The 13,924-nt window shown below is 41.6% G+C and overlaps 1 protein-coding gene across 2 annotated transcripts in view; it reads right to left on the bottom strand.

Annotated features, from left to right (window-relative positions):
* LOC124069766 (zinc finger protein GLIS1) overlaps positions 1 to 13,924 on the bottom strand; it is a 36,972-nt gene that overhangs the window by 19,861 nt on the left and 3,187 nt on the right. Inside the window, exon 2 of one of the 2 annotated variants that reach the window (XM_046409185.1) lies at positions 2,436 to 3,612. In XM_046409185.1, the coding sequence (XP_046265141.1) occupies positions 2,436 to 3,344 (909 nt within the window). In that variant the 5' untranslated portion in view covers positions 3,345 to 3,612. Of the gene's footprint in view, positions 1 to 2,435; positions 3,648 to 13,924 lie in introns of both variants that reach the window. The other variant, XM_046409184.1, reaches the window with a different exon arrangement.

Below are 13,924 nucleotides of genomic sequence, written 5' to 3'. Positions count from 1 at the left end.
TGTGGAGATGTCTCACAGAAACAACCCAACGCCACTTTGACCAATCCTTCCTACAGGGCACAATCAAGAAGAGATGGTTTTATTTAAAGGGTCTCCAGGTGGAAGTCAGCGACTTGGGGCCAGGATGTGGCCCCCTGACCTCGGACCTCCAGATGTCCAGCTGACTCTTCCTGGATTTGGAAGTGTGTTTGAGGATGCAGAGGACCTTCAGGCTCCACCGTCTTCTGGTGGGTCCTGTCAGCCATCGATACATGGTTTTGTATCGAAAATCGAATCGCAATTTTGCAACGCACCCTTCATTTGGTCCTACGGTCTTCGCTGGTTTTGGTCTTTTCATGAGGTTGTTGACGCGGAGGAAAATATAGAATATCACCAGAGTTATGCTTAAAATGGATCTACATCTGAATGTCAGTTCAGCACCATAAATTATGTCTAATGAGTCTGCCACGGTGGATTTAAAAAGGCTTTGGGAACTCGTGTTTACAGGATGAATAACACCTGTCTAATCTGAGACTCCACATTACGAGCTGGTAAATACGGCTGAATTCATTAACAAACACTGACTACATTCATATGAGATATTCATTTTTCCATTGCTGCGCCAGAAGTGACTTAATTTACATGTTTTGGCCCGAGCACTTTATGAAAATGAAATGACGTTATTCACGTAGCTCAAGTGTGCCTTAAGACCTTTTTTGTGTGTTGATGTTGATCTAATTTTATTAATCTGTTTGCGGGCAGCTCTCCACAGTAATATATTTACATGCTGGCAGCAGATTAGGTCATTTTAATAGAATAATTCAATCAAGCACGAAGCGTGTCTCTAAGTTCAAATTTCTGAATGAATTATTAAACGTGGTCCCAGGCTGATGACAGCGGCGGAGTCGCTGGGGAATTAAGGCGAGAGTTACTCGACAGGAATTTGGCACCGAACTGAAGGTCATCACGGGACAGACGTGTTCGAGCAGCAATAGATTTGTTTTAGAAATGACTCATGACAGAAGTGATGCAGGGTGACGCTGTACCGGGGCTCAAAGGCCACTGTTGTGACGGTCGGTGCAGAAACCTCCCAGTCCTCCATGTCCTCTCGGACCTCATGTCCATCATCCTTATAAACAGCCTGCACAAGTTGTGCAGGGGCAGATGTTTTAGCTACGTATTGTATCACAAAATATGCTATCATCTGCTATTTAAACTAAACTAAACTAAATTTTCATGAAATAAAACTTTATTTGTGATTCTATATATGGTCATTATTATTTTTTATGCAATAGCCATTCAGTGTATCCAGATTCAATCTCATTTTATTAGGTACACACAGACTGCACAGTCTAAAGCAATCCAATACATCTATTTTGACATGGTCTACTTTAACTATTTTAGTATTGTCATAGTCATAGTTAATAAACTTCATTATGTTCAGAGGTTTTTCTAGTATTAATTTTTAATCATGTAAACAAAAACCGAACAGTATATACTTCGCAAATGCAGTGTATATGGCAGAACTGTAGTACTGAATTACTTATGCTTGCTGTTATACCAGACTGACCACAGGTGGACGGCACATTTTCACAAAACAGCTACTGAGCCCCGAGATCATTTATCAGTACACATAAAAACTTAAGCTACTTAATAGCTTAATTATAGCTGTCAGAATAAAAAATGTGATGAGCTGATTTTTAAACGCTCAGCACTACAGACACATCCTCCATTCATTCAGCACTGTCGCGTCTCTCCCTCAGGCATGCATGAGTCAGGGAAACCTGTCGTTAAAAAAGGAAACCGTTGGATCATCTCTCTGTCTACCAGACTTTTGATCATAGGCTGCTCAGTCTGAGGGAAGCTGAGGACATACTGTAAGAAGGTTAATACTTTTCAAACCCAGTTAATCCTCTAAATGTCCCATTTTAAGGCAACATGAACTTGGAAAGGATGAGATGTGCTCTGATTGACTGAAAATGTTCGTAATGGTGGTGGTGGTGGAGCTGAAGTGGCTTAAGTTTCCAGTTTGATTCCTGCATGTTTTGGTTAAATCAGGTGTCAAATTAGGGAAAAGCTTTTCCTTCATTACTGATGAGTTGCCCTTGAGTTAAAAACGAATCTTATTTTGTTACATCTCATCTGTGGACAACCTTGAGAACTGTCTTAACTGGAGCATGAAAAGAGAAAATCACTATAATGGATTTTGGATTTTGTAAATTGAATTTAACATATTTTCAAAAGAAAAACAAGAAAGCCAAGGCTGAAAAATAAAGCAATTTGCAACTTTTCCAGACTCAAACTCCCTGAATACCTTAAACCTGGGATGGTAACATTAAAGAACCCAAAAAGCATAAGTTACATTTTGAAAGCATCCAACCAAAAACAATCCCACCCTCTCCCATCAGTCCTCCCTTCAAAGCCCCCGAAACACATGAACGTGCGAACTGACTCACCATGCATTTATTGGGTTTTTCTCCAGAGTGGACCCTCATGTGGATGAGCAGCTTGTAGCGGGCGTTGAAGGGTTTGTGGCGTCGCACACAGCCGGCCCAGAAACAGGAAAACTCTTCTCCTTTGCGCTGGTCGATGTGCACCTTCTCGATGTGCCTCACCAGCTCCTCCTGGCTGCTGTAAGTGGCACTGCAGTCGACCCAATGACACAGCTGGTCTTGTTGGTCCACTGTGGGGTCCTGTCCTACAGGTCCGTTAAGCCTGAAATGAAGCAGGGTGCTGTCCTGACCATCGCAAGCTTGAAGGGGCTGGTTCACCTGGAATAGCTCCCCCTGCTGGTTGTTAATTTGAAACGGTTCCCTCTTGCATGGTGAGAAGTCATCTGCAGGCTCTTGTTTGATTGAGTGATACTCTTCCTGCATGTTTGGTTGTTGGTAGGAAGTCTTGTCGCCACTGGATGCATCAGAAAGAGGCAAGGAAGAAGCAAAAAATAAAGACGATGAGGAGGAGGAGGAGGAAAGAGAAGATGATGGAGAGCCAAAAGGAGGTGATGTGGCACAGCTGGTGAGCATGTAGGGTAAAGGGAGGGACGGCTGGGGGCAACAGCTGAACCTCTGGTTGTTGTTTTTAGGATCTGCGTGTGCTGTGGTGGCAAAGTCCTCCATAGACTTTTCTAAGTGGGATCCAGCTGTCTTGCAGCTGAGCAGGGAGTTGAGATCACGACCCAGAGAGGACAGGGACAGGGAGGTCCGCGGAAGACAGCATACGCCCAGACCACCTGAATGTATCGACGGCTGACAGAAGCCACCAGAAGACAGTGGGGCCTGAAGGTCCTCTGCATCCTCAAACACACTTCCAAAACCAGGAAGAGTCAGCCGGACATCTGGAGGCCCGAGGTCAGGGGGCCACATCCTGACTCCCAGTCGCTGACTTCCACCTGGAGACCCTTTCAGTAAAATTGTTGCTGATTCTCTCGGAGCAGCTTTAAGAAATCATTGGAGGTAGAAGACATTTAAAGCATCTTTTAGTTCTCAATCATCTTCTTTAGTTCTTAGTTCTTCTTCTTGTAATCAAATTAGATTGCGTTTCAGCTGCTGGCATCTTCTCATTTCACCTCAAGCATGTGTAATCTTCTGTCATTTGTTCCAAACTGCTGCTCGGTCAGTCATCTCTCACGCACTGTGGGGGACAGAAGCCAAACCCGAATGAGTCATCTTAAAAGACAAAAACACAAAAAACAAAACACGTCTGAAACATATCTCACAACAGCTTTGTCTACAAGTGATGGAAGAACCTTATCCTGAACTTACATAAATTTACCAATACTCATGTGAAAATACTCCATTACAGGTAAAAGTCCAGCATAAATGTACCAGTATCAAAAGTAAAAGTACTACTTCTGCAGACAAAGTGTGGCTGATTTATTTTACATTATCAGATTAGCACTAATTAATATATACCAGTATGTTAGCAGCTGTTCATTGTGGTAGCTGTTCAAGGTAGAGCTAATTCCTTTATACACAGTTAGCTAGTTTAGTCACATTGGTTCCCAACCTATGGGTCAGGTCCCTCCAAAGGGTCACAAAAGAAATGATGATTAATGGGAGTAAAAAAAAGAGAGATCTGTTTTAAATGTAATAGAGTAAAAAAGAAATACTGAAGTAAAAGTATTTTAAAACTGCACTCAAGAGAACTTCATTAATTCAGCACAACACTCGTGTAACACTGCTGGACTTCAAATGAATCAATGCAGCAGGACCAGGGGTATCGTCTTTCTTTTATTCAGCATATCTTTGTTCGCCTTGTCAGAACCTGGCGCTGACGTTACCCACAATGCAATTCAATCACCAACAATCTGGTTGGAATTTCGTTGTATCATGCTAGTAGCAGCTGATGCAGTAGAGTGTAGAGCTGCCAGCCCCGAGCAGAAATTAGGAGTGAGACGTCTGGTAAACTGCCTTGTTTGCTTTTCATTTTCACACTTCAGTCATCAGGCCCAACTGATGATGACTCAGATGACCTCAGTCCAGCACTTGAGTAAATGTCCTGCAAATGTACTTTCAGTGTATTCGGCCACTATTGTGAACTAATATCAGCTGAAGTCATGCCGGATTTATTTATTGCGATGGTGCAGAATTATGACTCAGCTGCTGTGACAACTTGTCATCCCATTGGAGAGGCTGAAACAAAACCCAAAACGTGCTGTTCACCTCATTTCCAGCTATTGGCAGAGCCGCATTTAATCATCAACAACAAATGGACCAAAGTGACCAGCAGAGAAGGTCCCAGATGAAGTAAAACCAAAACAAACAGCGTGTCCAGCCCCCCCTTGTCAGCAGGCTTCAATCAAACAGTGTGACGCTGCAGCAAGTGTATATTTGGTTTGCTTTGAGCTGCAGGAACAGTCGGGGCTGATTCATTACTGCAGGCTCTAAGGCCACCCTTGCAGCAAACAGCTAGGCGTTGTGTGGCAGCCGATTGCCTGGAACCCGGTCCAGATGCTTGTTAACAGAAGGGTAATGGACCACATCTCTGTTAGCTAGTGATGCAGGAGAGTGAGGATGGAAAATGGCGGGTCAAACAGAAGTGCCCCCCCATCCCTGTCACATATACAGTAGCTCCACTGTGCAACAGTGCCTGAGTGTTTATTGGAGTAGACTTGATTTCCACTGCTCTCTCTGCCCATCTGCCAGATATTGATGATCTAATTTTCAACAGGATCCATGCCACGTGTAATTAGTCATCGGAAACATTCAATGGGAGTTCATGTGGATGGTTGTTTTACGAGCCAGAAACCAACACAGCTAAAACGATGAGTAAGTTCACTTCTGTAGTTATATTAGCTGACGAAGGAGTAACTAAGTGTAGGTTCATGCCCATAGTTTCCTGGTATAGTCTGGTTTACAGTTTTATGATTCTTCCCGTAAAGTGCAGGAGTCCCCCCCCCCCACCAGACTCATGTAGCAGAGCACTTATGGGAACTGTGGTTGACTCTTAATTAGAGAGGCTGTGATTTGTCTGTGTGTCAACGAGTTGAAGAGGATTAATGATACTTGTGTAGCAGAAGTGCTTTGGCGTTATTAAAATATCAGCCTTGTACCTGTTGGCTTTGAGAACCATTATTAAGAGTTTTGAAGGCAAACTGCGGGACTTCAGATGACATTCACAAGAGAGAATACATTTGACGAAAAAATAATATCTTATCATCATCTAACCGCTCGTTTTAAGCATCAAACCAGGACTCGTGTGATATACCCAGCAGAGTGAAATATAGCAGTAAATATAGCAAGATGGGGATTTTCTTTAGCAGTGTCTGCTCACAAACCACTTTGGTCCGAATCCAGAAAGACGAGTCAGACAGTAAAACTAAGAAAAGTGTCCCACAAAGCCTCAACTGAGCAGGCAAACTTTATAAAATAGCAGGCGCATCTCATGTGGTGACTTTTAAAGACTCACTTGCTGAGGTTAGCTAAACACAGCTGTGGCATTTCAGGACAACTAAATGTGTACTTGTCTCAACAATAAGCACTTTGGTTCTTGAATTAAAAATGTTTGTTTTTTTGTTTTTGTTTTTTTGAGCTTTTTGGTTCAACTGGAACGTGGGAAAAAGATCCTTATATAGAGACAAAATTCAGTTCCCTAATCCTAATCCTAATCCGTCATAAAAAGAAAACAATCGATAGCATTAAGGAGGCGTCAGAGTGGGTCAGCAGATACACAGACTCACACGTGAACACCGAATCCTGAAGGTGGACTCCAACACAAGCAAATATTAGATTATGTCACTACGTGTCCAGTATTAAAGTGTAGTTAATTACATGTAACTAGTAGTTTCACTACATGTTGCAGTAGCTGGCTGTTAGTTCAAAAGTTCACATTCGCATTCAAGTAGTTAAATTACTTTTTGATATTTTATGTGTAGGTAACAAGTGAAATTTTAGTGATTTGGGGTCATAAAAGCAAATGAAAAGAAGGAAGGAAGCATTGATTGTCCTTATTTTTTGACAACTGTTCAGAGCTATTTTAAAAGATGTCTGACTAACTGAGAAATCCTGATTGTTTCAGTAACCCGCCTATAGTTTCTGCAAGCCAGCTGCCTGGACTGATGGACTTTAGACAGTTTATCATATTGCTACCAATAACAGGATGACTGAGCCATATGGAAGGAGCATCATGTGTATCCGGGTACGTCGTTTTATGAGTTTGGGAAGGAAAATAAGAGTTGTAAATCTTAGTTCTTGGATTTAAAGAAATACATGTGGACATTTTTGGTGGGTAGAAATACCCACAGGTGCCGTATATTTTAGTTTGGGACAATATGTTTGCAAGGGAACAAAATCTCATAAATGTGGCTGGATGGCCATTAAAGAGAACATGTGAATTACGTAGCCGGTTTTTATAAAAGACGTGAGAGACCTTTATCCCAGAAAACAGAGAAAGTTGGCTGGAGGGTGAGAGTTTACACTCCCCTAAATAATTTGTGCCTCAGGGCCTCCATTTTCAAAATAAGTTAATCCTGTGAAACCAATTTTGTGTGCTGTGAGTGCGCCAGTAAATCATAATTTACTCTGCTTTCTTGTCATTAACCTTTATTTATCTACAGGAAATTGAATAAGCACACTTACTTTTTTTTTTTTATACAGCTGCCAACTTTACACTCTTACAGTCACACACATTCACACCTCAGAAATGTCCACAAAGGCTGCAGTTTTCTGCCTGTGAATGCTGTGCATGTGCTCGTGAAAAGTGAGAGTCAATTTTGAGACAAAGAAAAACGTTACTTGAGGATTAATTAAATTGTCATGACACAGACACTTTCTCATTATATTTTGCAGACTCTCTGTCATTATAGATATGATGTATGTAATAAAACACTAGGCTGCACAAGAGCCTACATGTCACTATGCTAATTATACAAACATTTAGACACTCGTGGGAAAAGTTTATACCTCGAAGATGAATTTGCGGATGGCAAGTGCCGATGAAGTTACATGATATTGAGGATACAGGTCATATCCATCATGTCCACTGTGATTCAACACAAAGACACACAAAGATAAACAAAGACGTCCTCAGCTCTTACAACTTATGTTTTCTGTGCGACACTTATTTTAGTCTTTATCCCAAAACAAAAAAAGAACTACAATTACATACAATTGTGCACAGCTGGGTTTCACTTTAAATCCATGTCTGTCAACATCAACACTCATATAAAATATGTAGTGACTGAGCTTCGTCACATTACGCAACAAAATCCCCCTGAAGCTCAGTGTTATCAAAACCAAAGCGCCCATGCTGGACTACAAGGCTTCAAAGAAGAAGAAGCTACAGACTGTACAACATGGAGGCTTCACACACAAGTCCAACCCGGCAGCACAGAGGATCTATACAATCAGCACAGTTGGAAGGTGGACTCCCAAGATTAGTGTCACCAATCCGACCAAATGTGAAAATATTCCAAACCTTAACCAAGTTGTTCCTGTGCCTGAACCTTAACTATAGTGTTGTAATGTCATAAAAGATTTATTTCTCAGCACTCATTTGTAATGACAACATGCCACAGTTGGCGGCATCGGAGCAGAAAACAATTCCATGTGTCTTTCTGAAGGGCACAATGCAAACACAAAGTCAACGCTAAACAAGAGGATAGTGAAGGTGCTGAATCATCTGTGGAAAACAATGGTAACGTCCAGGTGTACCAGGAGACAGTAACGTCACTGATGAGCGACGCGTGGCTGCAAGTCACCACCTCTTTGTGCTCAGTGTGCCAGTCTGATTCCTTCTGAGGGTGAAATTCTGAAGCTTTGCTCAAAGGTGAGGCTTGTCCAAGTGACAAAAACACCTGCTGGCTGTGGAAACACAGCTTGAACAAGAAGCGAGGAATGCAAAGACCCCAACAGAGGACGTGATTACTCTTCCATCCCTGGTTATATCGATACTCCAGCTGGAAGAGGTTGAGGTGATGCTGAGGGTGGAAGGCAAAATCAAGTGACAGAGCTGTCGTCCATCATTTGGACAGGCAGACTGATTCCTAAAGTACTGATACTACCTGTTGTTTCAAAGGTGAAGTGTGTTGGTTTTAAAGGCGTCTAGCAGTGAGAACCCACACTGAAAGCACAGAGGCCACTGAAAGCACAAAAAACACGAAAGGCCCTCACTAGAGTCAGTGTTTAGTTTGACTGTTCTGGGCTTCTGTAGAAACATGACGGTGCAACATGGCGGAGTCCGTGGAAGAAGACCCGCTCCCTCTGTACATATGAGGGTTTCATTTTAAGTTAACAAAAAGACAGCGATTCTTAGTAGTATCAGTATTGACATTGGTGATACTGGGTCTGGCATTAGGTTGTGCTGGATCCCAACCAAATTTTGCAGTTGCCAGCCCTGATTATCAGCAGTCATAGACTTGATCGATGTGACTACGGTGTCTAAGAGACGTTCTGAAACTCTTATAGTGTCTGCGCTGGTAAAATCTCCTCTCTTGTTTTGATAAACGTAATAATTTCTGTCACTGATATGTAACACTCTCTGTTCCATAATACAACAGGCTACTCTGTTGTGCAGTTGTAGTTAGAAAAATTCTCTGGCACGTTTCAGATTTTGAAAGGCAGTTCGGGTCAAAGTAAACTCAGTGGGAACAGGTGGCTAACGCAGTCTCATGTTGCACAAAATAAGTACGTGTTACTGGATCAGAATTGATGCATGTCATCTTAGAGAGAGGCTTGAATTGCTGTTAACTTTAGACACAGTGATCCTCCGGGGCTCTTCCTCTGTGGAGAGACAGTTAATACTCCAAATAGCTCTTTCAGAAATGCCGGATCTACTGTATCTCCAAGTTAACAGCAGGCTTTGTTTTTGCTGCATGGACAGGATGGAGTTTCTGAAATTTTTAACATTTCTGCATGTAAAAAGCGCATTTACCATGTTCTATAAACTACTTAGGAGCTTTTATCAGGTATTTCTTTGATGTATTAATGTAAGCGCATGTAAATAGACACAGAAAGGAAAGACAGGGCAAGTACTGTGTACAGCAATTACCTTAGCTTAGCGTAAAAACTGGAATTAGTTGGAAACAGCATCCTAAAAACATCTCTGAAGCTCATCTTTTCAATATATGTTCAAAGTGTAAAAAACACCACTTAGCCCTTTATTGCACCACACTGTTTCTTGGCCAGGCACAGTAAACCTCCTGGAAGGGTCCCAGCCAAGCAGAAAACTACAGTTTGTCATGTTTACTCAATCAAAATATAACATATTGATTAGAAAACACGCTGGTAGACAATTTTCTCAGCAAGTACACACAAAGCTTATTTTCCAAAATCTAAAACTTTTCTTTTAAGTAGCAGTTAAGCATTTATAATGGGGTATTTTTCCATTTTGCTCGGCAAGCAAAAGACCTGAAAGCTCAGGATATTCAGCTTACTGGAAATGTGAACATGTCTCAGTTATTCTCTTCGGCTGGTGTTAAAATACGATCTCTCTCACCGTTCTGTCTCAACATCAGTCCTCAACCACAATTACATTTCATTTAAAAACAAGCAAGTTTATATTTCATTTCTAGACCCAAGTCTAAAGACGGGTGCGGATCCCTTCCTCTCCCTCCGTCAGTGTTCACCTATTCCCTCCGTCCTCTCCTCCTGGCAAAACCTAAACATTTACAAGCAGGTGTGGATCTATGAGAAACTTTGACTGAGCGCAGATGGCAGGAAATTCCAGTGAAATGACAGTGATTTTATCCAAACCACAAGACAGTGTGAGCAGAGCCCGTGAACCAGATAGGGCCAGCAGCAGGAGAAGCAGCAGCAGCGCCTATGGACTGGACTTGGACTCCCCGAGCCTGCCAGTGTCTTGAAATAGGAGCAGCTTCATAAGACGTCTGTTAAAACTCTTCGGTGATGCAGTGAGTCTGGTGTGGTGGGTACTGAATGACTCCAATGTGTCTTTCCAAACAAATTTTGGGTGGTATTTTAGTCTGAGAAACCCTGTGAAAATAGATTATGTTGAACATCTCGTGGTTTTTTTTATAGACTACATTTGGCGAAACATCAGTATTTCTGCCAATAGATCAAGCAGGACTATATCAAGCAACAGTTTCCAGTCCTCCCTATGACGTCATGGGAGAATTAACAGACAGGAGTGCAGTAGTGAGGGGGACAATGGATCCAGGGCATCAAAGCAGTGAAGACCCATCAAAAGGTTAGGGGTTAAAAGTTTGTTTTTATCTGCAATTTTACATTATTAACATTACAGTATAGCTGTTACTGTTGGCAGCATTAATAGCTTGACCAAGTAGTTCATGTATCTAGACCATCATTAGAGCTTAGGAAGAGCTATAGGAAGCCACAGAGGTTCATCAGTTGCAGGTTCACCTCCTGCTCATGTTACCGAGGATGAGAACATACTGACATGATAATCTCATAATGTGAGCACTACACTTGATTTTGAACAATCTAATCTTTTAGACTTCAAACAGTTCACACTTAAAGGAGATCTGCAACACAAACATGAAATAGTCTGTTACCTCTATGTTGCAACCGACCAGGATTGCATGGTAAACGCAGTAATCCTTTCCCAGGTTGGCGTTATGCTCAATCAGGAGTAGTTCGCTCAACGTGCTGTCCAGCCTCACGGGAAATCAAAAAAAGCCTGCACATTTTCAAACAGTCTGCTCTGGAAGACACTTGGCTGATCATGTGAAAAGTGACAGAATTAGTCACATCAGAAATGAGAAAAGACCGCTTGAGAGAGAAGTACAAACACTGGCTGCTTTCCCACCTCTACACGGCATTAAGTGTGAATGTTGGATTCAGAAAGTTTCAGAAATTGTCCAGCACTGCCCCTCTGTAATCTGACTTCATAAATATGCAGCTGGGGGGTGGGGTGGGGGTGTTTCTGAGGCTATCTGACCATCTGACAAGCATTTCTGAAGAAGCATACCGGCAGGTTCAGTGTAGAGGTCAGAGTTAGATGTCACAAAAACTGTGACTGAAATAATGCTCTAAAAGTTCACGGTGAAAGCTTAACACATTAATTACAGTGTGTTGTGAGGAAATCTCTAAATCTCTTCATAATGTCTTCATAATGACGACTGCAGATGCTTGTGTTTACTTGCTGATTTAGGTATTTATGCAGCAGGGACAATGGCTGTGTTACAAGGGGAAAGGGGGCCCACTGAGGCCGCAGATTTAAGTGCCAGACCGCTGAAAGCAGATTACAAACTTTATGCAAAGACAGTGGAGGTTTTGGAGTCACATACATGTGGAATTAGAAGCCAAGAGAGTGCTGTGAGGAAATAAAAAGCTTCGCAAATTACTCAAATTAATCAACTTTGATACTGTAAACAAACACGGATCACTTTTCTGCCTTAGCATCGCTTGAAAACCCACAATGTTCATACTAAACGTTGCTCTCCGTGTTTCCAGCGGTTCCTATGAATCCTCAGAAACTCTCCTCTTTTATTTTTTGCACTAAAACTTTGAAATGTAAATTCGTTTTCCTCTGGGAGTGGATGAAACGAGGAGGGCCGTGTGTACGTCTGCTTCATAGATTCTGCGAGGCATTAATCATGACACATCTCTTCAATTTAACTGCTATATTTGTTATGCCTGTATGTTAGTTTTAGGTGCCTCCCAGTAATAATATTTAAACTTTATTGCAACAGCTCCCTCCATACTGACCACGGTCCTCTCTTTAGTGTACACGTCCCAACACTTGTGCAAAAACAGTGCACTTTATTGCTACTGGCTGAGAACACATGCTCTGTGAAACATATATTTTTCATTTGGCATCATAAAATTCTCAGCTTGAAGCACTATTATTCTTTATTGATGAGGAATAGTGAGGAAGACGGTATATAAGCTGTATGCTGTATTGATTTAATTAAACTCTCTTGCTGCTTTGCTGCCGCAACTCCAACCTCCCACTTCAGACCTCATGGAGACTAAGACAAATTAGCTTTTTGTGTTATTATTATGTTATTTCTTCCCCATGTGTCCATTTCCAAAATATAAACTAAGCGGTTGCTCAACTGTCTTTGCTTGCAGTGGTGCATCTCTTATTCAAATCTTTCCCTATTGATATTTGTTATATTAAAACTGACTGAAATGACAATGTGTTGAAGTGTTTTAGTCCATTTTCAGTCACAGCTTTCCTATTTTGGACTCTCACTCCCCTCAACATCCCATTTTACATGCAGCTGTTTTCAGCAAAACAGCTCAGCACCAACAAACACAGTTAGTGACGAGCTGGTGAACATAGTGGAGTATTTAGGGGCTACAGACAGAGATATTTCACTCCGGAGGTGATGGAAACCAGACCACAACTAAAAGTGAAGTGAATTTGGACCAAAATTCATCTGGTGGCCAGAAACATGACTCGAAATGAATGTTAATGTTGTCCATATCTGCTGGTTGTGCAAATACGCTTGCTGCCAAATTCACCATATCAAGCTTGTGAGGTGCTACTATGTGAGATTTTCACTCCCAAGCGGACAAAAATTTATAAATATTGCTTTAAAATGGCGTAAAAATCTCAAATACAGCTGTAACTACAAGGCTTTTACAGCAACATATACACACTATCAATCAACAATCAGAAAGTCCAAACCAATCAGTGACCTGTCAATTAAGTGATCAAGTGTGAGCTATGTTAAAGCAAGATAATTTTGACATTTTGCTGAACATTATGGGAAGATGTTTACTTTTTTAATACTGGCATTTTGCTAATACTTGTACAATACTTGTAACTGTGGTATTGACAAATGCTGCTTCCTATACTGTCCAACAATGAATCAACAGGTCATTCAGACAGGAAGATGAAGGGTTTGCCTGCAAGTACAATCAACCAAAGAGGCACACACACACGCACATTTCCTCATTACATTTGTTTTCTATTGAAGTATTGTGAGAATAACCCCGAGCAAGAATCTGGAGTTTATAATGGTCCTGTAAAGATAAAGTACCCTCCTTGTATTAACTGGAGCTTATATAATGCCACTAATTCACTGGACTGCGCTGAACAGAAAAAGTCCTGGGACTTGAAATAATTTCCCAAGTAAACATGATTTAAAAAGGCACTGGCCCGCAGTCAATACACACCAGAAACAATGTTGAAACAGTTACCTCTGATACTCGCAGCGGGTCGTATTACCCAGCTGTGTCACCCTTGGGTGTTGCAAAAGAGCAAGCACCTCTAGCCAGGAATAATATATCTGAACCAAACCAAAATGAGCTCTGCTTGTAGGGCAATCACTGTTAATGTCCGTGAAAGGTATGTAGGGACCGGGCAGCCGAGAAAAACAAGTGACGAACCGTTTCATCAGCATGCCATGAGCACAGACGCCGCTGTCATAAAACAGCAATTCAAACTAGCATGAGATCGGATGTGACAAATTCAGACTGCAGGCTGTTTTGTTTTTTAAAAAAGACACGGCAACAAATATTTATGTAAGAGAAAGCCAATTTGTTTCTTGCCTAACACTAATAAGTCCCATATG

The sequence above is a fragment of the Scatophagus argus genome, chromosome 13, assembly GCF_020382885.2.
Source record: "Scatophagus argus isolate fScaArg1 chromosome 13, fScaArg1.pri, whole genome shotgun sequence".
NCBI classification, from domain to species: domain Eukaryota; kingdom Metazoa; phylum Chordata; class Actinopteri; family Scatophagidae; genus Scatophagus; species Scatophagus argus.
The sequence above is the reverse complement of the archived record's forward strand: the minus strand, read 5'-3'. Positions and strand labels throughout refer to the sequence as shown.